Consider the following 26,499-nt stretch of genomic DNA (forward strand, 5'->3'; position numbering starts at 1 on the left):
TTGCGCGGTGGTTGCGCGGCGGTTGCGCGGCGGTTGTGCGGCAGTTGCGCGGCGGTTGGGCGGCAGTTGGGCGGCAGTTGGCGGTTGGGCGGTGGCTGGGCGGCGGTTGGGCAGCAGGCGCGAGCGGTACCCTCCAGGGGGCCTGCGCCGCCGGGAGCCTTGGGGCGCTCTGCGTGCGGCTCGTTTGGTGTGTGTGAGCCGGGTGTTTGCTTTCCCTTCCTTTGAGCCCCTGTTTGGGTGTCCGTGAGGGTAACCAAGGGATTCCTGGGACTGTTAGCTGAGGAGTTCTTAGCTTTTGGGAATGTGAGGGAAGCGGCACGTAATCAGGGCTGGCCAACTCAGATGAGGGCTGATGCCAAATGTTCGCATGTCTCTTGGTGCCTTCTGCATCCTAGTCTGCCGTACCTCCAGGAGCCTTTCACACCTCCATGAAAAGCACCATGCTGAGACCATTTGCATGGAGTCTAGAGGAAACAAACACGGTGAATTTGCAGAGGCACAGCTTACTTTTAGGACTATATACATGAAAGCTAACCAGAAAACCCTAAAAATAGATGAGACTCTTGTTCTCTCTCTCCAGTTTTGGTATTTGTCATAACCGAAACCTAAAGTAAAGGCTGGAAAATGACAGTGTGAGCATAATGGCCTTAGCAACAAGTAGGCCATTGGCTGTTGTGACAACAGGGGAAGGTGGCATTGAGGTGGAATTTAGCAGTAGCAGGATGACATTTTGAAAAGGGAGAGTAGATCTTTTGTATTTGACAGAGTGAACTGGTGTGTCACATATTACGCAGTGTTTACTGTATAGATATGGCAGTTCAAGGAACATGGAAGACTTCTCAAGAAACCATTTGGAGCTAAACCTGCTTTTCATGAGTGTGAAAAGAACTACCCTACATTACCCTTTCCTCAGTGCTTCACTCCATATATCTTAATTACAATAACACCTTTTTCATATTTAAAATCTTCACTGCTAGATCATTTTAATTCTGAAACCTGCAATTCTTTTTTCCTGTCTTCTTACAGTGCATATACTGATCAGCCTGTTTTCTGAAAGACTGCGTTGCCACTTAATCTCCTTTACTCGTAAAGATCTTGGTGGTGTATTTCTCAGAAATAAAGTCTATACAAAGATGGTTGTGTGATAGTCTGTGACACTTTGCTGTAAAGGAAAAAAGCAGCATCTTTTACTGTCACATTGGAAAACTAAGTATTTTTGTGTCATGAGCTACTTGCAACAGGTTTCATTTCCAAAATAACAGATTTCTACAGAATAACACAGAATTCCCCTGCGTAATAGTTTGCTTTCATGCTAGCATGTTCATGTGTTTACTGTTTCGTTGGTTTTTGTTTTGTTTTCTTTGGGTTTTTGTTTTGTTTTGGTTGTTTTTACCTAGTTTCTGTTCTTGCAGTTGTGTCACACACGGAAATTGGACTTAGTGGGACTGATGACTCATTGCTTCTGCCTAATAGTCCCGAAATTGAGAAAATGGCCCAAATTTAGTACTGGCAAAGGAAGAGGAAACCCGCAGGTTCCAGTGAAGCTGTGCCTCCTGGTGCTGGCCCTCTCTGCTCACGGATTTGATGACCTGTTGGTTTCCAAATGGCCGTTTCACGGCAGCCGCCAGGTGACAGAGTTACTGCTGTGCAACGCCACACTGGAATTCTTGGAAATGATGTTGAAGGGGCAGGCTTGCCCACATCACAGCTGAGTCCGGGTGGCAGTGGTGGGGCCCAGCTGTCCTGCTGGAGGTCCCACATCCCTGTGCTGTGTGGCTTGGTTGGCTCACCTGGTGGGTTGTAGCTAAGACAGGGAGAAAGAAAGTCCTAGGGTCCTGGGTTAGTTCATTGCATTAGGAGCACCTTACTTTCCCAACAAGTACCTGTCCTGTCATCTGCTGTTTCCAGATGTTCAGTATGTGGTGACCTTTAACAGACAAACAGCTGTGGCAGGTATTTAGTGGAAGTGCCATGTTTCTGGGCTGAGTGAAGGGAATTCTGGGACAGGCACTCAAACCGAAGTATATGCAGCCAGCAGCCACCTACAAAAAACTCAGTTTAAGTAACATTTCCATCATCTCACATGAGCACTGTTAGTGTGTTGTTTGTCACGCAAAAATTAACTGCCTTAATCTTGCTGTTTCTCATTTGCTGACACATCTCAGCAATACTGGGCCACCGTTGCAGGCAGTAAGAGAACTCCCCGTTTTGTGCAGCTGGTGTCCTGCCACACACTAAATAAGATCTTACCATCAGCCTCTCTATTTCAAGAAGTATCACTTGAGCAGTCACTCCTTCTCCACTTCTGTCACCTCACTGTCATGTGCTTAACCCCCCACCAGCCATACACTTCCCTGGTCCATGCTTTCACATCACAGTGTTTGCTGGTGACTGTTTTGGTGTGTACCCTGACTGGAAATGGTGGGACACCTATTTACAGTGCGTTGTCCTTTCTCTTGGAAGAGTGAGAGTAACGCCAGGCTTGTACTGATCATCTTTTTAAAGCCACCTACTCTCTTTATATCTAAATAAAAGAGGGTGGGCCTAAAGTCTATCTGGAAGAGCCGTGTACTGTTGTTTCAGGGAGGAATGCCCTCCCCAGTGGATTGGGTCACCACACCTAGCAGTTCAGGGGGGCAGAACTGATGCCACACACAGCTCTCTCTGACCAAGTTATTGACTGTCCTCAGAGTTGCTCTGTAAAGGCTGTGTACTGTAATCTGAAGGGGAGTCTAAATCATTGTCATGTTTATTTTTCTGTATCTCTTTATTCCAGTTCCCTCTCTTTCTCATTTGCCACCTGCTTTATTTATTTTCCTCTCCTTCATGGTTTGTCCCTCTCCTTTTTCTGTGTGTTTCTTTCCCATATCCGCCTTTGCCATTGCTTCTTTCCTCTGCTCCCCTCTCACATCTTTTCCATTGTCACTGGCCTCATTCCTCCCACACTCTTTGGCTTGTTTCTCCCTGTCTTTTCCTTTGTTAATTAGTATGTTGTTGGACTTCTGAGGGAAACTGTTTCACGCAACAGGGCATCAAAGAACAAGCAGCAGGTGCAGGAGTAACCTTGTTCTTTGAACTCCTACCGCTACTTGACAGCAAAGCAAAACTGGCAGGAACAGCTTCTGTTTTTCTTTCCCTGATTAATTAAGAGAAGCGAGGTAGTAAAAAGGAAAACAAGAGTGGGTGGTGATAGCAAGGGAAGAGGGCAAGCAGGGGAGGGGATAGGAGAGTAGAGAGACAAGAGACAGGAAGGTAGTGGACTATTAACTTCCATTCATTGACACTACAGAGGGAGTTTAGCAAAGCTACGGGACTGTAGCAAGCCTCCAAGGATACTCACATCAGGATATGCCTTGCTTTTTCTGCCCCAAGACCTCCTCTCATGTTGGTCCCTTCCATGACACAAAGCCTCTCATCTCTGGGTTGGCTCTTCTGTCCTGCTTCGATGTCCCATTGCTCTTGACAAGCCTGGCTAATGTGCTGTCCATAATTTAAATGTTCAGGCTAATGGTATCAGTCACCATCGCCCCTCGAGTTTCAACAAAACAAAACAAAACCTGAAAATGAGATTTTAGTTACGATATTGCAGAAATGCAGAAAGGCAAACTTGGGAAGGAGCAGGCAGATACAAGTAACACAGCAGAACTTACTGTTAGAGCCATAGGACTGCATTCGTTTCTCTGACCAGTTTTGTTGCGTTGTTTCTTGCTGATTAACTGATTATTTTGCAAAATCTCTGTAAAACCGCAGGTAAACTAACCAAGGTTTTCTGTGTGAAAAGCAAAGGGATGTTTTGACACCAAACCATTAAAATAAGTCAGACTTTTGTTGCTGACTTTATGATGCAGAATTGAGCTCTTAGAGCAAAAAGATATGTTGAATAGCTCCAGTTCACTTTTTTATTAGCCTTTTTTCCTTTTCAAGCATTTTATTTTGTTTTCCTTTCACTCTAGCTTCCTATGTTGCATTTATATGAGGCTAATGAAAGTTCAAAAGGTACCTCTATATAGAAAATAGTATTTCTAAAAGAGACTCTTTGTAACTCACAAAGTACCAAAAGCATAGATCTCATTTAAAGAGAAAAGCAGACTCTTCCTTTTCATAATTTTCTTGACTTACAACAAAATGAAAGATAGAGTCCTTGTAGTATTAAGTCTTTTAAAACTGTGAATGGGTGCAGTTGGATACTCCTGCTCTTTCAAGGACCACGTGACAACACATTATTGAAGAGAGAATCTCCTAATCCAAAAAGAATTTGCAATATGCTTGACTTAAAAACCTACTTGCGTTCCACATACCTACAGCCAGGATAAATTCTTGGCTGTTTTTAGACATGACATTGTTTGTTTGTTTGTTTGTTTTCTTGTAGGACTCACTGATACAGGAAATATGTATGGTCACTTGTTTCTTCCCTTCCCATCAATACAAGAATCTAATATAGCAGAATCCTTCCTGAGTTTGGGTTTGTTTTGTTTGTTTTCCTATAATCACATCAATTAAACAGAAACACACAAAAAGTCTCTTTTCCTAATTTTATGTGAGACAAATGTAGCACTGAAATCAACAGGGGTTTTCAATGCTGCAAGTACAAAAGTGTGAAGTCCACTAAAACCAAATATAAACAAAGTCACATAAACATACAAATGGAACAGCAAGTTCTAGGTTTTTTAAGACATTCTTAAAATGGCAAATGCACAGTATCAAACCTTTCTTCAGAAGCTCACCTTTAAGAACCATATCTATTGGAAGTGTTGAAAACAAGTATCAAGGAATACCGTGGGCTGGATCCTCTGCTGTATCTGTTAGCGGTACAGATGCTGTTAGTTTGGTAAAGCTGTAGTCATCTTCTGTGCTAAAAAAAAAAAACAAACACGAAACAAACAAAAAGCCAGTGACAAATGTGGGGCTCTTTTAGCTGCTGTTGAAATTAGTAATCATACTCCCCTCAACATCAGCAAGGATTTTCATTTACTGTCTTTATTTTTTGTTGTTTCTTTGTTTTTACATCCTTTGGTGCCTCACCTCATAGTTTATTTTAAGGACAGTTATTGGTCTCTGAATAAATATGACTGAATTACTAAGTTGTTTACTCAGCATCTTATAAAGAAACAATGAGTGACTACTTAACTATTGCAACTGAACTGTGAATCTCAGAGTCACTGTAAAAATAACTAGCTTTCATATGAAGAATGTGTTAAAATCAGATTTACTAATCTGTTGTTAAGATAAAATGCCTTCATATAACATGTTTTAGAGAATTAGACAATGCCTCTGTCCATTTTTGCTTGAAAGCAGAAAGTACCAAAATTTTTATTCTGCTTAAAGGCAAATTCTCTCTGCTATGCCACCCACATGTACCCAATCTGTTGGAAAACTAGAACTATGTATTCCTTTAGGACTGAGAACATAATTCTTTGCCTGTCAGATTATTCTGACAAATTACATTATAATTACTTCCTCATTAATTACCGTGACAAATGTTGATCTAAAGAGAACAGAGAAGGATGTCTTTCATTTAAAATCATCAAAACATGAACAACTGAGATTTCCTCTGAACGTTTGAATGTTCATTAATATTTGGGCATGTTAACATGTTCATTGCTATTGCATATAAGCAAAGAGAGATTTCTAGCAGCTGTCTCTTTCAGATATGACAATTTTGTTTCCTTCTGAACACCTTTAAAATAACATCTTTTCTGCTTCCAATGATATATTTTTCTCTCTGATAGCATGAGGCATGATCCACTGTTGGTTTATCAGCACGAATAAAATAGAGGCTCTTATTCCAAGAAGTTGCTTAAAGTGTGAAAAAAGTACTTACAGTGGAATATATTACATTCCTAGAGCATGAGGTCCTCAAGTAAGGTAAAGAACAAATAACAACTCTCTGGTAAAGCATGAGAGATGGGAATAATTTGCAACCTGAAAATAAACTTACTTTCCTTTCAAAGCAAGAGAGATATTGGAAAGAAATTGCTTCTCTTTGTGATCCGGTTACTTCTTTCAGTTAATTTTTGGCTGCTGGCAGTCTCACCCTGAGCATCGGGCCTGACATAGCAGAGTGAAAATCTGTGCTTTATCCCATCACCATATGAATGCTATCAATTCTTGACGCATGTGTGAAGAAGCAGCAGAGGGAAGAATTGCGTATGTGATTCAAAGGCACTATGTGATCAGATTTGTAAATCTCATTGCAGCTTGGTTAAGATGTTGGAGTAGAGTTGTTTTCTCTCCTGAAAGAGACTAGAGTAACAATTGCGACCTGCAACAGAGAATAAAATCAGTGAAGTTTGGGTAACTGATCTGTTTGTTCACAATGGACAACTCGTACCAGAATGTCCTTGCAAGTAGGAGGATACCCTGTATAAAGTGCTACCCACAAAGAAATGGGGAAGCTTCATTAGGCTTCTTTTGCCCAAGGAGTTATTAAGGTGAAATCAGAGTCAGCAGACTCTTTGCAATTTTGCAAGATCCCTAATGAAGCACTGTAATTTACTGCAAGAAAGATAGGATATTGGGTCAAACTCCAGCTCTGCAACTACCTTGCTGTGAGACCCTGGACAAAATGGATTGTTTGAATCTGTACATCTTTCCCATAGTGGGTGAGCTACTGGCAGGACTCTCATTGATTGAGAAGCTCCCAGGGTTTTCCTTACTGGGTGATACCTCAACATACAAATGTTGTTTCTATGTGTGAATCTAGGAAGTGTGATCATGGCTTTTATTTTTATTTCTTTGGTACCCTTGAAAGACCTTTTGTAGCTCTGGAGAATGAGCTGACCTCTTTTGTTCCCCTGGCCTGAAAAAGGTCATATTTTGTTTAACTAACCTTTGAAAACACGAGGCCAAATTCTACTCCCACTGCACCATTCAGAATAGCTACAGAGTAACTCTGTCTTATGGCTCTGTAACTGAAAGTAGTATTTTACCCAAACGTTTCGATCTTCTGAGCTGTAACAAGTCTATCTCAGTACGTCTGAATGTGTAGACAGTGGTACCTCTTATACACTGTAGTATTAATTGTATTCTAGATGTATAGCTGTCTTAATAAGAATATTAGTTCTTTGGCTCAGCTGCAGTGTAACAGAGAGAATCCAGACTGCTGAAGTGGAGATACTTGAGTCTGAGTTGCTCTCCAAGCACTGAACTCTTTCTTGGCTGGTGTTTTTTCATCTGGTCAATGTATAATACTTACTATATTTTGTTTGCACTTTAAAATTGTGGCTTATATCTTCCTGGTTATGTCTTCTGGTCATTTAAGTTACAATACTTCTTCCTTTTTCAGAAGCTTCATACTGTATTTTTTTTTTCATTTTAATGTATTTTCACTAGAATAGTGTTCTAAACCCTATAAACTAATTTACAGGACTTCTGACATTCTTTTTCCATTAGATTTTGACATAGCCTCAACACTATAGCAGACTGAATAAGCTTTGAGCTAATATAATTACACAAGATTGTAAAATATGTGAAAGTACTTTGTTTCTATGATTTTTCAAAGAGCAAACTTTGAATATAAGCTTGGACAGTGTATTCATTATAAATAGGAAGAGGAAGGCTATGCAAAACTTTTTTTTTTAATTGTTTTAATACAAGTCCTCATTTTGGTTATATTTTGATATGCTCATATTGTGTGCTTCTTTAATATGTTACTTTCTTTGCAGCAAAGCAAGAAATAAGACACCTCTAGCCCAGGGGTGTCAAACTCATTTTCACTGGGGAACACATCAGCCTCACGATTGCTTTGAAAGGGATGAATGTAATTTTAGTACTGTAGAAGTAGTTACATTTATACCTTCCTAAAATTACATTTAGTTCTTTTAAGGCTGATGTGGCCCCCAGTGAAAATGAGTTTGACACCCCTGCTCTAGCTTGTACTTCACTGAAACTCTGCTTTCTGAAACTTTTGGATGTGTTCCTTTATTTTAAATTGAGGATAAAAATACATATAAAAGTATGAAACTGAAAAGCAGCTGCTTCCAGCCACATGCATTAGAGATTTGTTTTCACATAACAGCTACTTGGACAAAGCTAAAACTATGTTGTGAATAGGGAGCTGAAGAAATGAGATGGTAGGTTAATTTCTCATAGGGGTTTCCAGATCATATCACAATCAGACCAATGTTTGTTCTGGGGAAAGAAAGAAGACAAAAAACAAAACAAAAACACAACCAACCAACCAAAACAAAACGAACAAACAAACCCACAAAACTACCATTCTGGCACATGTGGCTTTTGTCTTCCATTATCCAAATAGCAAATGTAAAAAGGAAAACGAAAACAAAAACAAAACCAAAAAACCACAACAGTTCCTATTGGAGCAGAGGCAGTATCCAGAACACTAACCAGGCAACAAACATGGATGGTACAGAATAGAGGACAGGGAAGACACAGTAGAGTGCTACTTCCAGCCATGCTCTAGCTGATCTGTGGACCTTAGTTTCTAGAAATACTAATCCAGCATTTTTATTGTAAAATACATTCCCTCAAATAATCAACAACTTAATTTTAAGTCAGTACTATGCCAAAATGGATATTAAGCAGTCTTTGTGTGTCTTCACTCCAGAATAATATCCCAGGTTTCAGGTACTGTTATATAACAGAAATATGTCAAGTTTTCTCTTAAAACTGCTTCCATTTAATCTTCCCAATGGTTAATTCCACAAATTTGGAAATTTTGGAACTTCATTTCTCTTGGAAGCTTTTTATTATTTTCAGGCTAAGCTTCTACGTGGCCAGAGTATATGCATCTGTTCTTGTGGTGATACTCTTCTTTGGATGGAATAGCTCTTCTCTCCTCTGGATATTTACTTCACTGGTATAAGCAGTAGTCATGTCTCCTCTCTTTGAGTCTCCTCATGAGGGTCTCTGGACCTGTTCTGATTTAGCCTTTTCTGAGATGGACATGTAAAACTATCTGCTATCCTAGACAAGGTTTCCCTATGCATGGTTGCTTTAGTATTTCATCTCTTTAGTGGAATGGCCTTGCCTGTTATGCTCTGTCATACCTGCCACCTGACCATGCCACAGTGGTGCTATGTAAACATGGATTAACGTGCCCAGGTGCCTCAGTCACAATGTCGTGTTCAGCCATGGAGCCCCTAGCTTGTATTGACTTTGTCGTTGCACTTCTATTACTCCTCAGAGAATCCACTTCTTCCAGTATGGCTCTCCAGTCTCCACAGATGCTGATTTCACTGCTTTCCTGTGAATAGTGAAGTCAGTGAAGTCCTTCTGGCTATGCCAAGAAAACAAATTAAACTGAGAAATTCAACTGCTTCTGAGATTTACCCCTAAGGAATTCCATCATTAACTGTATTCCCCTCTGCTTCCTGGATCTGCAGGAATGGTATAATCTCTTCTTTAGGTAGTTCCTTCACCACTTTTCAGTTCTTGAACTACCCTACATCCATACATTTATTACAGAAAAAAAAAGAAAGAAATTATAATAATTTTATTAGTTTAGGCTGGATGAAGCAAAATCCAAATGTGTACAATTTCAAACTGTGAAATAGGCAGCTCCTATAATAAGATGATGTGCCCGATGACCACTTCATGTTTCTCATAACCAGCATTTAATGTCCATTTCTGTTAATCTGGCCTAAAACAAACAAACCAACCAACCAACAAAATCAAACCAAAAGAAAGAAACAAACAAACAAAAAGCAGGCAGCACTTCCTCTGACAGCAAATTCAGAAAATTGCTTTTTGGTCACTTTCAAACAGAATGCTTCAGCCTAAGCATGACTGCTGAGGATCAAAATGTGTGAGGGTTGAATTTCAAAGACGGGATATTTAGTATTATACAAAGTCTGATGTTCTTTGCTGGATTGGGTCCTGTATTAATACAAAGTGTCACTCTCGTGTTGATTTGTGATGCATAGATGTAAAAACAAAGCTGGCCATGGTTGGCATGTTCCGGAGTCCACAGCAGCATTTTGTATCCTTGTTCTGACTCACATGAGCCTGTGGCTTTGGCTCGCTCTCCCACCGTAAACCTCCACTGAGGCTGTTGCAGGGGTTTAGCTTTATCCCATTTAAAGATTCACCATCACAACTTTCCCTCATACACGTCATCTGTAGCAGCTAACAATTTTAGCTGCTAGAGCTCTAGACACAGGTCATTAACTGAGCCAGGGCCCAGACTGCCTGGAATGTCTGGCCCATTGTTGCCCCGTATCTGAGGAGTACTAAGGACATGGCAAAGCCAGGCTTAGAAATATCAGACAAGACTGCAGGTAACAATAATCTCACTGGTCATTTCCTCCTTTGGCTCCTCCACATGACCTCTTGTAGGAGGACCATGCAGGAACACTGTCGTAGACTTCACTAGGATGAGAAGGCACAAACAAGAAGCTTCTTTTGCATCCAGACACTGAGGGGAACCCATCAAGAAGCACACACTCTTTTTAAGAGGGTCGAAGAGGGAGAGAATTAAGGCTTCCAACCATGTATTTAAGTTCAGACCTGATTCATTTAGGAAGGATCTTACAAAGTTAATGAAAGTTCCCACTCCAAATAAAAAGTGAAAGCAGAATAGGACCTGCTGGTTGTCTATTACATTGAAGACGGTAGTTGTGGTAGACCCGCAGGTGAAGGTAGAAGACACAGAGTCAGGCCGTGAAGGGAGAGGGCGGCCCGAAGGCTGCTGCTGGGTCTTTTGGAAGCACTCACTCAAACTCGAGGGATCGCAGCTGCCCTGAAGGACTCGTGTGGAATATTAGATCTGATCGGGTGCAAAAAACCTGAGTGATAAGCACCAACAAGGTGAAGCGGGAGCAGCACCACCTCTCCAAGGGCTGTGAGGGAGTGAAAAAGCGGGCGGACTTCTCCCCAGCAAGAAGCGGCCGCTCACGGCGCGGAGGGACCCGGGGCTCCGCCAGCAGCCCCGCCCCGCCGGTGGCAGGCGCGGCGGGCTGCGGGATGGGCAAGAGGGGCTCGGGGGTCCCGGGGAAGGGAAGCCGGGGACCTGTCCTTCTTTCTTGCAGCGAGGCTTCGCAGGTCTCTCAGTCAACTCCTCCATTTCCTCGGAAATGGTCCGGTTTCCCAAGGAAGTGGGGCTGCAGAGTTTAAGAGGGGTTCTGGTCTGACCCCCGGGTAGCGCGGAGCTGGGCAGGCAGCTCTGCGCGCTCCCGTTCCCGGGGCACGGCTTCCATCCCCGGCCTGGCGGTCGCCGGCCCCTGCCCTTAATGAGATTCTTTGAAATCCAAAAAAAAAGCGAGTTTTAAAGTTGCATCCTTATCTCTGGAGGCGCGCGGATTTCTTGCCGCGGCGACGTCCCTTGTTAAACAATCAGCGGCTGAGCCCCTGAAAAGAGAGGCATTGCACCCTTCTTGCTGAATGCACTTCTTAGTGCATATAACGCCAGGGCCTTTTGATGTCTCACAATGCGTGTTACGCCCAAAGATTGTCTCTTTGGACAGATCTACAACGCTTGGCTTCATGTTTGGAAGTTAAATGGACAGCGAGGTTGTTGAAACTCCCACGCTTTAGGCTAGTGCAGACACTCGGTACATTTGCCCGTTACTTTCCATGAGTGAAAGGCAGGGGTGGAGGGAAGGGGCTCCTGGTTTAATCCGTGCTCCGAGGCAAAGCGGGGAGCGGGGCGGGGGGGGGAAGAAACCCAGGCCAAACTTTTCCTCTCTTTATTATTTGGCAGACTTAAAATAAGAGCTATGTGCAAAGCGTGCGCCCTGCGTAGGTAGCTTGTGTCTCGAAGTCGCTGGCAATGTTGCTGCTCCATGAAATCAAAATTTATGATTATTCAAATGTTGGGGACTGTGAAAAGAGAGGAAGAAAGAGGGAAAATTAATATTGCAGCTGTTCTTCTGATTAATGAGAGATAATTGCTCATGAAAAGTCACCCCTGTGGCATTTTGTTGTCTCCTGGATCTTTGTTCTTTTCCACTATTATTGAGGACTTTCTTGAAGACTAAGCGGTTCTTTTCAATTTTTGGTATTCAGAAAGTGTTGCTTGGTTACAGATAATGGAGAAATCTCGGGCTATATTGGGTAAGATGTGCCACAGACAGCAATATCACAATGCCACTTTCAGAAAAGGATGGATACAAGTTAACGATGCGCTTTCAATAAAACATTAATAGACTTGTTCACGCTTTTATAATGACCCCCTTAATGGGAACTGGGGGCAAGTCCTGTCTTTTGCTTGCCTTCCCTTCACAAAACCCAGCTTCTAGATCGCCGATCGCTTTGGAAACTAATAAGAAATCGATGTTAGATGAGCGAATAAATGCAATTACAGCGCAGGAGCCTGCGCCCCGTCGTTTACCCAAGCAGGGCTTTATTTTGAGCGGGGCTTTCCCGCCTGGGAACTGACCCTGCCCGGGGCGCATCCTGCCCAGCGCCACCGCATATCACCCTGGCCTGACGTTTGCCACCAGGCTCTGCAGGAGGTTGTTTTTTTTGTGGTTTGGGTTTTGTGGGGTGTTGGGGTTTTTGTTGTTGTTGTCGTGGGCTTTGTTGTTGTTGTTTTCTGATCGAAACGCGTCCCCGGGCTGCGACGCTTTCCACGGAGGCAGCTACTCCCGTGAACCCGGCGGAGATGTGCGCCTGAAAGCCGGCCCTTTCTGCGGGCGGCCACGGCTTTTTCTTCTGCCGGGAGCTGCGGGGTTTGGGGGAGGGAAGGGAAAGAGTTGCTTTTGTCATTTAAGCCGTGAATCTCTTCTACATAAAGGTGTTAGAGACATCTGGAAGAAAAGAGGGACCAGCACCCAGTCCTGCTCTCGGCGGACCAGGGGAGCGGCTCTGATGTTCTTTTTGAACTGCTCCACTTTCAAAAGGGGGCAATTTCGTTACATTCTCATTTGTTACACTGTCTTGAACTAAAGGCAGACAAAGCTATACTCTGTCACCCCGAGCAGAATGAAGGGAATCAAAGGATTTTCCCTTAAAAGGACTAATTTTCTCCTTGAATTATGAAAGTAATGGCTAGGTAACAGCCTGTGCTCTGTACCCAACTGCTTAATACCTTCTAAATCCTTCCACGTGGCTCTCCCAGTCGTAGCAATTAGAGCTCATTATAGGCTCATAAGAGCTCTCATTTCGGGGATTACTTAATGGACAATGAAATTTTATCGGACAGAATTATTGAAAAATAAAATTGTAACGAGGCCGATGTGATGTGGGCGCACGCCTTACATCATTCCGCCTGGTTTGGGATATCTTTGCTTTCAAATGACTTATTTTCTTGCTCTGGCTTTCAGGGGTGGGTTTTTCTATGTGGTTATTTTTTCCCCTCCTCTCTTTTATCACTGCACTTGGTTTATTATAACAATTACAAATTGCAATTTTGATCCGACTCTTGCTCTGTCTGCCTTCACTTACGACAGCCCCCTCCCCAGATCCGCTCTATCACTGCAGACAGTTTTTTCCACTGAGGTCGATAGGTTTTTTTAATAGCTTCTTGCAAGGAGTAATAAAAAAAAAAAAAAAAAAGGGAGAGGAAACGCAGAGATTAATTCAAATCTCTGCCAGATGAACTATGTTTCAAACGGGGAGAGCTGGACAAAATGCTATGCCTGTGCACTGTCACCATGATTAAATCTCTCCAGCCCCACCGGAGCTCAGAAGGCAGAACCTCCTGGAGGGGCACCCATCGACACCCCGGGGGCCACGGCCCCCAGGGCCTCGGCGGTGGCGCGGGCAGCGCTCCTGGGGCCCGGGGCTGCGGGGCCTCGGCTGAGCCCTGGGCAGCAGTTTGGGGAAAAGTAGGTGAGGTCGGAGCCGACCCGCCTAAACCCCGCGAGTCCCTAATTGTTGTCACAAGACGCAGGATTAGCGCATTGCTGGAATAGCTGTCTGTTTACACTCCGCAGCCCCGCCGGCCGGTAAACACTTTCTAATTGAATTCTAATCACATTCAAATAGCTCCATAACCAGCCTCAGCTGCAATTCATAAAACTTTAATTGCCATCCATAAATCCTCAGATCGCCGAGTGCGGACTGTCCCTAAAAACACTGTTGCATCGTGCCTGTTTAGGGCCCTTGGGGAGGTGGCGGGGACGAAGAGCAGGAGCGGGGTCCAGCCGACCCCTGCTCGGAGGGTTCCCTACACGGCTCGCGACAGGCTGGGGACAAGGATGGGACCGCACGGCGAGACCTGGCCCCTTTCTTCACAGGACTCGAGTTGCACCTCTGAGCCTTACTGGTCCCGGGGTCGAGGAAATGCCGTATCCATCGGAAGGTGAGCAGCAGTTTTATTTTGCTGCGTTTTAACAGAAGGGAAGTGGGTGTGCGGGAGTGCTTGTAGAATGTCCGCGTTCCGATCCGGCTTTTGTGCATGATAACCTCCTCTAAACACGTTACGGCTATTGATTCATTCCCTAGGCTTTGCTCAGCCTCTGGTAATCAGGCGTAGCCTGTGTTTTCTGCTTTAGAGCACAGTTGTCGCTTCCTTTTCCCGAGTCAAGTGGGATGGGATCCGTGGTCAGTTTTAAACGCCGCTTCGCATCTGCCAAACAAGAACGCGATCGCCCTTCTATTAACGATAAGTCTCTTCTTAAACTCCCATAAAACAGGTCATTGGAAAATCGTGTAATATGCTGCGAATACCTTGGCTTTTTAATGCAATCTGAAATACTCCGGAGCCACCGACCGTATTTAGCTGTTTATCCAATTTTACTTTGAATGATTGCTTCAGCAAACTTGGTGGAGATCAAAGAATCCCCCCCTGACACGTTTGCCTTTCATTAGCGCTGCGCGCTGCAGTCCTGAGGCGGGAGGGGAAGTTCGCTTGGAAGTTTTCCGTTTTGATACCGTTCGGCTGAGAAGTGTCCAGATATTTGAACGCTTTGTCCGCTGGAGTAACTACCAATTTGGCAAGATTCACCCGGGGTGAAAAAGGTAAAAAACAAACAAAAAAAAAAAAAAAAAAAAAACAAACCAAAAAAAAAACCACACCACCCAAAAACCCCAAGCCACCCTGCATGCACCTGTGTGTACAAACACCCCGCGATCCCTGATTTTATGCCTGTATCTGTGATCCTGGCTCCTCTGTAGTGGAAATGGCCTCCTGAAGGAGTCCTGCATGCAGGATGTGGATCGGACCGGCGAAAGGTGTTGGTCCCGCGCCTTCGTGGGAGTCAGGGCCCTTTGCACCACACTTTACCCGGGATGGGGGTCGGTGTTGACCGGCTTGTTTTAGCGCATCACCTTGTCCCCTCTCTTCTTCCCTCCCTGAGGGGAAATGAGAGAGCTCCTCGGGGAAAAATCCCCAACCACAAACCTTCTCCGACTGATTTTACCCCCTCGGATGTGTTGACAGGGGGATGTGCCTGTGAGCGCGGCGCGTTACGGGACCGCGGCACAGCAGCCCCTCCTCGGCTTCCCCGCTCCTATAATTTATCTGGGGCGGAGGCGAAGGACTGAAGTCATCGCCCAGCGAGCGAACACGCACACTTTGGGGGGGCCCCGCTTTGCCTTCCCCACCCCCCCCAGCAGCCTCTCCTGCTGGCCTGGGAAGCCGGGGAGATTTAGATCTGCGAGGCTTTCAGCCATCACGTGTTTAAATAGTTGATATAAAACCCCGGCGCAAGGGATCCAGGCGGGGGGACTTTAAGACCAGCCCTCTCCAGGGACCCTTTTGTTCAGCTCTCAAACATAAGCACCTTCTCGCCTCGCCAGGACTTCAGTGGCAACTTGGCCAAGCAGGAAAAACACGACTTTGGAAGAGCCGCCCCCGGCTTCGGCAGCCCTCCGAAATGTCCCGCTCTTTCTATGTCGACTCCTTAATCATCAAAGACTCCTCGAGGCCGGCACCGTCCCTGCCTGAGCATCATCACGGCCAGGACTTCTTCATCCCCCTCAGCATGCCTTCCCCCCTCGTCATGTCGGTGTCGGGCCCGGGCTGCCCGTCCCGCAAGAGCGGGGCTTTCTGCGTCTGCCCGCTCTGTGTCACCTCGCACCTGCACTCCTCCCGCCCCGGCGGCGGGGCCATCCCCCTGCTCAAGAGCCAGTTCCCCGCCGCAGCCGGCGAGGCCCAGTGCTGCCCGCGGCCCGGCCACGCTCACCACCCGCCGCAGCACCCGCCGCCCGCTGCATCCGTGCCCGCCGCCGCCGCCGCCGCCCTGGGCCACCCGGCGCATCACCCACCTGCCTGTGCCGCCACCACCTACAGCGTCAGCGACCCCCGGAGGTTTCACTGCCTCGGCATGGGTAGGAGCCCTGCGGCTGCCGGGGAGTGGGGACAGCGGGGAGAAGGGGTTCCCCCGAGGGTGCCCGAGGGGGAGCGGCTGCCCCGAGGCGGAAAGCTGTGGGAGAACGTGGGAGAACGTCTTTTCTCTCTCTCTCTTTTTTTTTTTTTCCCCCATTCTTTCCCCCATCCCACTGAAGATCTTGCTTCTCTCCCGTCCAGGAGGGTCCGACTCCAGCCAAATTCAAAACGGGAAAAGGATGAGGACAGCTTTCACCAGCACCCAGCTCTTGGAACTGGAGAGGGAATTCTCCTCCAACATGTACTTGTCCCGCCTGCGGAGGATCGAGATAGCCACGTACCTGAACCTGTCCGAGAAGCAAGTGAAAATCTGGTTCCAAAACAGGAGGGTGAAGCACAAGAAAGAAGGCAAAGGCACCCAGCGCAACGCGCACGGGGGCTGCAAGTGCAGCACCAGTCAGGGGCACTACCCCAGGTCGGAGGATGAAGAGTCTCTATCCCCCTCGTCGGCTACCGAGGATAAAGAGATCTCCCCGTTATGAGCCCGGCCCGGAGCTTCACTCCCGCCGCCGAATGCCAGCCCGGAGCGGGGCGGCGGCTCACCTGGCACCGCTGCCCCGGAGACAGCAGCCCGCCGACCCGGAGTGGGCTGGCCCTCGCCGGCCGGGAGGTTCATTTCATCCCTTCGCAGTAATAGAGAGATATATGAAAATATATTTTTGGAATGTAAATGTTTTAGTCGTGAGAGTTCAACTGAAACGTTATTTATGTAACCCCAGGAGCGGGCACCTGCTCTTCCTAACGTGTAACACAGGACTGGATTCTCATGGCCCAGGCTGCCTCCCCTCGCCTTTTCCCCAGGAAATGTGAATTAAAACAAAACAAAAAAAGAAAAAAAAAAAGAAATAAAAGAAAAGAAAAAGAAAAACCACAAACCGAGACATTAAAAAACTGAAAAGCAAATAAAAACTTGTAAGGCTGCGAACCTCCTGGATGAACAAAAATAAGAAAAGAAATAAAGATCAGTCGTTTGGGTTTGGGACGGCAGGTTGTTTGTGAATAGTTTTATATAAAATTTATATTTATATTTATTTAAATAAAAGAGATCAGACGAGAGCTCATTTTTTTTTTCTTGTCCTCCCTAATTCCAAGTGCCACTCTAGTCCAAGCAGCCAAGGTGGGCTGGTTGGGGCAGGGTGCGTTTCTTCACAATCCTTTGTACAGTAGAAGCATCGGTGTGTACGTGTCAGACCTCCCTAAAAACTAGAAATAAATGCCACCGCCTACTAACCCGACTATGTTTTCTCTTCCCCTGTGACTCGGGCCGGCCGAGGGGCGGAGGAGGGTGGGGGATCCCGCTTCGGCCGAGCGGGATGCAAATGAGCCCGCTTTTCTGAGCCGCGCAGCTTTGTGTTAATTCACAGCCGGAGCCAGCGCACGCCCCCGCCGCGGCTGACAGCTTTCTCCCGTCTGCTCGCCCGGCGGCACCGCGCCGAGGACACCCGGCTGCCGCTGGCCCGGGACCGCCGCTCCAGACAGCGGAGCCAGGCGAGGGGCTGCGCGCCCGGACACTACGGCTGGCACCGTTCGGCTCTTCCCCACTGAGGGGGCTGCCTGCGTACATCAGCCTTTCGCTAGGCTGAAACTTCGCTTCTCTTATCCCGGGATAGTGTTAACCAGAAATCAGTTTTAATCACTTTTTTTTTCCTCAGGCGGCGGGACAGTATCCAGGCTTTTGGGTGGTGTTGTCGTTCAGATGCCTTGGCCGGGCTCACAGAGCAGATCCGAGAGCCGACCTGCTCCGTGGGGTCAGGCTGAGACAGGGCTGAATCCCTCTGCATTCTGCGCTGGGGAGAACCGGCCGTGGGTTCCGTCCTGCCTCTGCCTTGAGCGGTCCGTCCTGAGCTCCTTGCAGGGGGCTGGTGCCCAGTAGGGTGAGGCTGAAGCAAGTCAGTCTCAAACAAGCCTCTTTATAACTTTCTTTCTTGGTTCGTGAGTCCTGGCAGACAGCATATGAGCAGATGAGAAGTGCCTCTTGCACACTGTGCTATTCCCCACTCACACCTTTTCCTTGTGTGGGTTTTTCACCAACCCCACCTGCACTTTTGACTTGGGTGTCTGAAACTATTGCAAAAAGTTTTAGGTAAATAATTCCCTGAACAATCCCTACATTTCTTGTGTTTGATGCCTCACCTTCGGCTTCAGGGGTAGGTCTCCAATTTCACTTTCCTGCTCTGCTTCTAATCAGAAAACAAGCAATAAGCATGACTGTTGTTGCCATTGCAATTTGAGTAATCCCAGTGCCCTGGATGCTAGAGGGAGATGTTAGTTGAGAAGAGCTGCTGAGAGCAGCCACAGCACAGCAACACACTGCTCACATTTGGAGGAGAGATCAGGTACATGGGCAGGGCTGGGTTAGGATGGAGGGGGCCTGGCATGTCCACTGCCCCACAGCCTGGACCAGCTCCAGGGCTTGGGGCAGAGGCAGTGCCCAGCACACCTGCAGTGTGACAGGAGGGGGAAGGAACAGAAGGACCCAAGTTTCTAGCCTGGATTTGGAAAACAAATACAAACTCTCACTCTTCCATTTCACAATGACCTCTTTGCCTCAGCTGAGGGCCTGTACAGAGCCCAGCAGCCCACATCCCAGCTGAGCAGGTGAGGATTTTGTTCACCCAAGTGGCAGCACCCTCGCTTGCCAGGCTGGGGAGACCAGATGGCCAAAGGCTCATGGGCCTGGTGACTTTCTTCCAGGGGACCTCATGGAGGGCCTGGCTGAGGAGGCTACCTGCTCTTGCCCTAAAATCTGATCTGGAAACTGTTGTTCCTCTGATTCAGTTCCCCTGTGTCTACCCAGCTCCTATAAACCCATGAGGTCCTTTCCAACCTAGAAGGTCTGGAGGAGGAGTTATCACCACAGAAAGTCCTGCCCAACCTCTTGACAATGTCATCCTCTTACAGGAGAGAGGCAACAGGCCTGCAGCAGCCTGGGAAGGCAAAGCTGTGCCGGGGGAGAAAAAGAACCACGGTCTTTCAAATCTAATATGGGTGGTACTACAGAACTCAAAGATGTTTTAAAACTGCAAAGATATTTCTTGGTAGTGTGTCTGTTCTCAGTTTAAGTCAGTGAAAGTATGAAGCTCAGTGAATAAATGACTGTTTCCCTCTGCTTCTAGAATTAACCTCCTCCAGAGATATGTGAGAAGGAATGTTTTAATGGCAGTATTTAACAATTTCTTAAAAATAAAATAGAAATACACTAGTTGCTATTTCTTGTAGTAAACAATGTTCTAACATATCTTTCAAGGGCTGAAAGGAATTAATGGCATATTATCACATGCAAGCTATCCTGTCAAGACAGTTGCTGTCATCACCAGATTTTTTTTTATTTCAAAGTAGACTTTTTGTATCAAAAAATTTGGAAAAGAGAAATGACTTGATGGTCATTTTCATATTTCCAACATATTTCGGAAGGCTAGTACAATGCTTAACCTGAACCTAGCACTGGGAACTCCAGGCCAGTGTGACAGGAGCACTGCTGTAAGTTGTATGTACCCTAACTTGCAGTAAACATATTGTAGGGTTTCAAAGTCCAGCGTTCAACAGCTAGGAGAAAAAAAAAAAAAAAAAAAAAAAATCCTAGGCAAATTAAATTAATTTACCTTGTGCCCTGACATGATAATGTGTTGGGTTTTTTTCTGCCTCTTTTTTTTTTTCTTTTTCCGAATTCTACTTATTCTTTCCCCCCACCCCCCCAACAAGGTGCAGGTTTTTCTTCCTACTCATTCAATACCCAAGAAAGTCAGTGTTCATCTCCCTATTTAATATTCCTGTTATCATTTGTTTTCTAAGGAAATACGGATTATGCAGGCACTCTGCTTATCTGTCTGGCACTTAACCCTCATTCCTTCATACCTCTTAAAACCTGTGATCAATGCCAACCAGTCGGCTGACATGATAGCTCTGCAAGGGTCTCCAAGACGTCGAGTTCCTACGAGTTCTGCAGAGCCCAGCTAGGGGATCAGACCCAGGAGAGGCCTCAGCTGCCACCCATCCAGTCTGGCAGGAATCAGGCAACCCTCAACTTGGAGGCAGCAGCATGTCTTTCGCCCAGCAGCCTGCTGGAGGAGGATGTCTTCTGGGGGAACAAGATGGTATAATGGAGGCAGACCTTGAGGCAGAGGGTATGGTCAGCAAAAGGGCTGGGAACAGAAGCTATAGAAGATGCTGGAGGACCTGGGGAACCTAAGACACCATCCAGGTAACCGATTTTTCCTTTTACCATTCAGTGTGATCCCAAGGCATGTTTGTTGAAAGTGCAGTGAACAAGAAACAAATCTTACCCTCTTATTTTCCTTTGGTACTTGTCACGACAATCTTGAGAGCATTGGAAACATGGCTGTATTTATCTTTATCGGTCCCGTGGGAGCAATACATTCGCTTCTGCTTAGAGGTCGAGAACGAAGCCTTGGAGAGTTTCAGATCGCCGTTGCGGCACTGCCCTCGCATCCTGAGGCTCCATGCAACTTCCCAGCCTTATTCCCGTTTTTAGCACCGGATATGTCCCAGGCATGGTCCCGACATACTCCAGCTGCACTCACTGCACTTACTGTGCATTATCCACCAGATGTGCCCCACTCTGGGCGATCAAAGATGAGCATGTAGCGGCTATCTGCGGCCGCTGCTGCTAAAGCCGCTAATCTTGACATAACTTGACGGCAGAGGAGCTGCCTGTTCCCCAGGGTGACGGTTTCATAGGGCCGTGTGTTTCCCAGGTGGTTTTCAGGTATGGGACAGCCCCAAAGGCGAGGCCCCGGCCACCCCTCCACGCCCCCGAGAACCCACCGCGCTGAGCCCGCCGCCGCGGCCACCCCCGCCCCTCAGGCAGGGAGCTGCAAGAGGAAGGGCAGCAATTAAACCCCTGCATTTGCACGAGGGATACGAGTTATGTTTGTGTGAGTGACCCCGCTATCGACCTTCTGTAACCTTTCGGGGCTTGAATGAGCAAACATAGCATTCCTCCAACACAGCTTCTCCCTTTAGAAATTTATTTACTTCCTTTAATTCGATTTAACTCTTTCCTATTACAAAAAACGAGGCAGGAAAACGTCGGTCTTTGAGAGTCTCCCTGCCCTTGGTCTGCACGGCCGAGATCAGATCCACGGCACGTACCTCCCCTGTTTCAACACACTGCCATGCTTCGTTCGGACCTGTTTGCCCAAGGGCAGAGCTGGCAGCGGGCTGCCGGCACCTCGCAGTGCGGAGTGCATTCCCCCCCCTCTCGGCTGCTCTCTCCAATTGTGCCGCCCTTGGGTCTCCTCGGGCGCGGCTGAAACCTTTCCCCACTGCGGGAGCTCTGGCCGCCTCGCCCATCACCGACGTCTCGCACCTCCGACCTGAACTTGGGGGAGCGCAGCCCTCGGTGGCAGCTCCTTGATCTCACCCGCGGTGTGGCCGGGGCACCGTGGCAGGATCTGTCCGTCCTGCGCCTGTGCCTCAGGGCCAGGGATCCCCAGATCGAAGGGCTCAGCGGTCCCGGCCGGCTGCGGGTCCACCCAGGGGTGAATGGAGCGGGCTCGGGTCCACCAGCCAGAGTCTGAGCTCACGGAGAGGAGGGCTCACAGCGTAGGGACCCTGATATCCAGGTCAGGGGACTGAGGGAAACCCTCCTTCCTCAAACAGCTCCGGTTTTGGAGCTGGAAAAGAGAGGGGACGATTTATCTAATCCCTCTGCTTTCATCTTTAGTTTGTCCTAATTTCCTACTCCCGCCCCTCCCGCTGACTCGACCCCGCTGGGACATTGCCCGGGAGCGGCTCACTGCTGCCTGGCGCTGGCCCTGCGGGCACGGATGGGCGAAGCGTCGGCAGTGATGCCCGGGGCTGGGCTGCTGCCCGGGACTGGGCTGTTCGGCGGGCAGCGCTCGGCTCTCTTCCCCTCTCGCACGGTTCAGCCCGACGGGTCGGGTTTTCTTTCACTCAGCGCCAGACTAAACGGGAACCGAACCCCGCAGCCTCCGCGGACCTTGTTCTGGGTTTCGATCTGGGGGAGAAACACCAGGAAGGGTTTGCAGCCCGGGCCCGGGGGTGCCCGGCTGGACCCCGGCGCTGGGAAGGTGCGCTCGCCCCGCCAGGCCCCCGCCGGTGGCTGGGCCGTTCCGCGGAGCCGAAACGCGTGCGCTGGGCAGCTGCCGGAGCGCCCCGCATGACAGCGGAATAACAAACAGCCTGAATGCAATGTGCCACTCGGGAAACCTCGGGGCGTGTGTCCGTGCGGCAGGGCCCTTAGCTCTGGCCATGAAAGCCCCGATTTCACGCAGGATCTGCTCCGCGCCCTTCTCCGCCCCCCTGCGCGCCTTCCAGCCGGCTCCGCTCCGGGCCATGCACCGCCCCCCGGCCCCGACCCCAACCAGCGTGTCCGGGGGGATTTAAGCTGTTGGAAGTGAACACGAAGAGATCGGAAGCGTGTGGTGTGTGCTCTGGAAAAACAACTAGTTTCAGATTAATGAAGGAGTGACAATTTCAAGGCTCAAGTTGGCACTGCCCATGCCAGAGCGTGGGGAGCTCGCCAGGCTTTGCTTTATATTGTCTACTTTTCTGAAGAGCAGACAAAGATGGATAGAGAGACATTGAAAAGCAGGAGGCGTATTTCAAACAGTTCAATAAAGAGGGTTGTCACTTAAAGACAAGAACCATAGTGCTTTGATGACTTTGTATTAGCCTCACCGTTTCAAATAAGTGACTCTACTCTCTTTGCGGAATTTACCGAGTTTTAGTAGATGACACTTCAGTGAAGCCACTTTAGACAGGAGCAAGAGCTTGTAACGGCGGGGCAAAACTCCTCTTAGGGCGGGTTTTGCAAAGAAGATTGCCGACCGGGGCCTGTTTTTTCGTCCTCAAATTGAGTAACGTCGGTGAAAGCAAGGTTTACAATTTACATGGAACCACTGTGAAAAAGTGAGAAAACTCTTCGGCTCTGTGTGGATGTAAAGAAAGCGACGGGGAGATATCGAAATGCCGGGGGGAGACGCTGCTTCCCGGCAGACCCCGACAATACCGAGAAGGCTTTTTAAAAAACACTTTCTACGTCCTCCGAGAAAACACCAACTCGACACGTTGAAAATAAAGTTGTATGTACCCCCCCGAGGCAGCTCACGGGTGTCCTCACCCGCGCAAGGCCAAGCTCTTGTCCCCCCAGGTTCCCGGCCCTCCCCGGTTCCCAGGCGCTTTGCTCTGGGTGAGAGGACACCTCTCCCCTGCCCAGGGGGCAGCCGGACTGCCCCAGCCCCGGTGTGCGTGCGGCGGGGAGGGAAGTAGGGCGCAGCCCCTCCGGCTTATCATTTTTGCCAAACCCTAGGATTTATTATTATTATTTTATTTTTATTTTTTTTTTTAAAAAGAGTGGGACCCCCGACCGCTGCAGCCCCCCAGGCTTTGAAGGCACAGCTAAAGGGCTTCACTGTGGATTTGAGCGAACCATTTAGTCACTGTTTCATTAGGCACTATTTGAACCTTGCAACATGTGGTAATTTCTGGGGCAAGCTGAAAAGGGGGGATTATGTAGGAGGGACACAAGGAAATTAGCTAACGGTTAATTTAACTCGTTTTCTGGTAGAATTTTCGATACATTCCTAATTGACTGAGGAGGCAGGTGAAGTCTTCAGTTCCAGGCAGACTCATTCACCGTGAGAATAAATGGCTCTTTTTCAACTCACACTGCTCACAATATATCATCAGGGAAAAGACATGCAATGAATATGTTGGGTTTTTTTATTATTATTAATGGAATTACACCCTGCTACGCAGGTGTGAGGGTAAAAACCTATACTGCGATGAAATCAGATTAACAATGAAACGAGAATTTTATTAGCTTTCTAAGTCACATAGACCTGGATTTAAACTGTCAAAACAAGAAACAAGAGGTGGAAAAAAGATACTCCGAAGGCAACAGTGCCAATCAACGGGCAGAAGTAGTAGCTTGATATATAAATAATAATTAGCTGTAATTCGCTGTCAGTATCCACACCCTACATCTATACTGTTTATATCACATAGACAATGTATGATTAACCTATAATGGCAAATCTGTTTTGAGTCCGTGGTTTGCCACTTAACCCTAATCACCCCGATTTGCTATATAAACGCGAACATTTGTTCATGAAGTCCGAGTTTCGATAAAACATTAGATAGCGTAGGAAATAAACCCTGGCTGAGACCCCTGCTGTGCTCGCAAGGGAAAAGGGCTCAGTCGGATCGGCGTGTCCTGGCGGCATTCGGGAGCCGCACGGGGAGCAGCGGGACAGGAGCCGTGACCCTGCAGCTCCGCGGAGCGACTGGCTGGAGGTGACCGTGCGGCAGGCAGCTCCAGGAAGAGGCGGACGGGGATGGCCCGCACCGGGAGCAGCGTGTGGGTGGAGACTGCACCGGGCACCGTGGGAGTGACGGGTTGAAGGTGACCTTGCACCGGACACCGGGAGCGGCGGATTGGAGGTGACTCTGCACCGGGGAGGTGCGGGCTGGCGGTGACTCCGCAGAGCGCACCGGGAGGGGCAGCGCTACCTGCGCGACGTGCGGAGAGGCGGTGGGCGCAGGCGGGCAGGGCCCGCAGCCAGGGCAGCCCGCCACGTCTGCCAAGGGCCCCTTTGTAACCTGCTATAGAAAATGGAGGTATTCTGCATGACAAAGCCCAATTAAGCTCGCTATTCAGGACCTCTGCAGCTGGTAGCCCATTGGGAAAGTGGGAGGAAACGCGAATATATTAATTATGCGAAGGGGCGGTGAAAAAAATACCAACAACCGCGGTTCTGGGTTGGGTGTTGGGTATGTTTGTTTGGTTTTTTACGTGTCAGTCCCGTTATTTATGCATGGATTTGGTGGCAGGGGCGGTGGGAGGAGGAGGGGCGGGGTTGGGCGGGGCGCGGCGCTGCCCGGGGGGCACAACCCTGAGCCCCAGGCCTGTCTCACAGTCCCCCAGGAGCATCCCCCGCCAGCCTAGGGGTGTTTGCATAGTGGAGCAAAGTAGGCTGCCTGCCACGCTGCAGGAAAGGGCTACAGGCTCTGGTAAAACTGCAGTTTAATACACTAGCAAAGTTGTCGGTTTTCCCTAAGAATTCTCTTTATTTTTTAATTGTCACTCAACAGGGGTCAACTGTAAGCCTGCCAAAGGGCTTTCACAGACTGAGGAGCACCAAACCCTAGGACAGACTGAAGGCCAGCCAAAGAAGAGAAAATACTGGAGACCTCAGGTTAAGACTGACCCAGACATAGTGTTTCCTCTTAATTTTTACCTTTCGAAGCCAATGGGCCATAATATATGCATGGCTATAAGGAAAATACCATTTCAGACTCCAAAATTCAAGGTGTCTGAGAAATACCTTACATGACGTAGTCATCTTACTTTAAATAATTCAACTCTTGTAATAACAGATGAGTTTTCGTTCAGAACTAGTGCCACTGCCCACAGAACTGTGTATCTCAAAATAGGATGAAGCTTAGGCCAGAATGTGGTCAACTATACATGCGGAAGATGCAAATAGTAATGAGCCAAGAAGTATACTTGACATATGACATGTGCAATGCATTTGAACAAAAATTTGGTATTTTAATTTTTCCCCAGTGGACTTAGATTTTAATTAACCTACCAATATTATCCCATTCTTCTATAACAGTTGTCAAATCAGTTGTGGCTTCATATTCTCGATGTTGCTACAGAAAACCAAGTAGACACCCCCAGTTTAGGTACTATAAAGGAGGGATACATTGCTTTTTGCTTCAATTCCCCTGAAAGGCTGGTCCTGGCTTTTGATGCATGTTCTGGAGAAGACAGACATGGATCCTATGCTGACTTTTACTAAACTAGTAATAGTAGACACCACAAAGCAATTTAGACATGTGAGTGATTCAGCTGAGTACAGGAGAACTGGGTTGGTGAGTCAATCTTGCTTGTGTAAAAAATGCAATACCTCTGAGGTAGAGCTGGGATACTGGCAGAAAAAAATGCTACTTGATGCCAACAGCATCAATTTTCATGTTGCTATCATCATTTTCACCTGCTCCCACAGTTTTGTTTTGAGATTGCATTTTTTTTGCTCAGTTAAAGGAAAGCTGGATTTTAACAAATTAAAGAAGAGCCATCAGGAGGTGGTGTTTTGTTGTTGTTTGTTTGTTTGTTTTGAGGACCTGACAATTTTTTACAGGCAAAACATACCAGCTCTGAAGTCATTGTATTAAAATGCTGATGCCATTAAAAGTTCACAAAACAGAGGTGGTTGGTTGGTTTGCTTCCTTGCTTTTGTATTGCCTGTTTCCTCTTCATAAAACATATTTCGGGA

At 47.4% G+C, this 26,499-nt stretch overlaps 1 protein-coding gene and 2 long non-coding RNA genes across 6 annotated transcripts; 2 read left to right on the plus strand and 1 right to left on the minus strand.

The window, feature by feature from the left end:
• Positions 1-76: 76 nt before the first annotated feature.
• On the minus strand, positions 77-16,653 carry LOC110357867 (uncharacterized). 3 transcript variants are annotated; one of them, XR_010472203.1, is made up of 7 exons: positions 16,513-16,653; positions 16,111-16,268; positions 5,939-6,262; positions 4,725-4,852; positions 3,651-3,769; positions 3,341-3,557; positions 836-2,042 (listed from the first exon to the last, which is right to left on the minus strand). It is a non-coding gene; the product is annotated as an uncharacterized LOC110357867 (long non-coding RNA). The 3 variants fall into 3 exon arrangements; XR_010472204.1 differs by lacking the exons at positions 836-2,042; positions 16,111-16,268 and adding an exon at positions 77-464 and having other exon boundaries at positions 16,513-16,650; XR_002411819.2 differs by lacking the exon at positions 16,111-16,268 and having other exon boundaries at positions 16,513-16,650.
• GSX2 (GS homeobox 2) lies at positions 13,919-17,287 on the plus strand. The gene is made up of 2 exons (XM_065060896.1): positions 13,919-16,173; positions 16,373-17,287. Exons 1-2 carry the CDS (start codon positions 15,720-15,722, stop codon positions 16,711-16,713), a joined length of 795 nt encoding a protein of 264 aa, XP_064916968.1. The 5' UTR covers positions 13,919-15,719; the 3' UTR covers positions 16,714-17,287.
• A 4,461-nt stretch (positions 17,288-21,748) lies between these two features.
• LOC135579348 (uncharacterized) lies at positions 21,749-26,499 on the plus strand. Of its 2 annotated transcripts, none has more exons than XR_010472206.1 (2): positions 21,749-24,677; positions 25,310-26,499. It is a non-coding gene; the product is annotated as an uncharacterized LOC135579348 (long non-coding RNA). The 2 variants fall into 2 exon arrangements; XR_010472205.1 differs by having other exon boundaries at positions 21,749-24,658.

The sequence above is a fragment of the Columba livia genome, chromosome 4 (assembly GCF_036013475.1).
Source record: "Columba livia isolate bColLiv1 breed racing homer chromosome 4, bColLiv1.pat.W.v2, whole genome shotgun sequence".
Classification (NCBI taxonomy): domain Eukaryota; kingdom Metazoa; phylum Chordata; class Aves; order Columbiformes; family Columbidae; genus Columba; species Columba livia.

Coding starts and splice junctions, on each gene's coding strand:
- GSX2 (XM_065060896.1), top strand. CDS start 15,720: ATGTCCCGCTCTTTCTATGTCGACTCCTTAATCATCAAAGACTCCTCG. Junction 16,174..16,372: donor GTTTCACTGCCTCGGCATGG/GTAGGAGCCCTG, acceptor TCTCCCGTCCAG/GAGGGTCCGACTCCAGCCAA.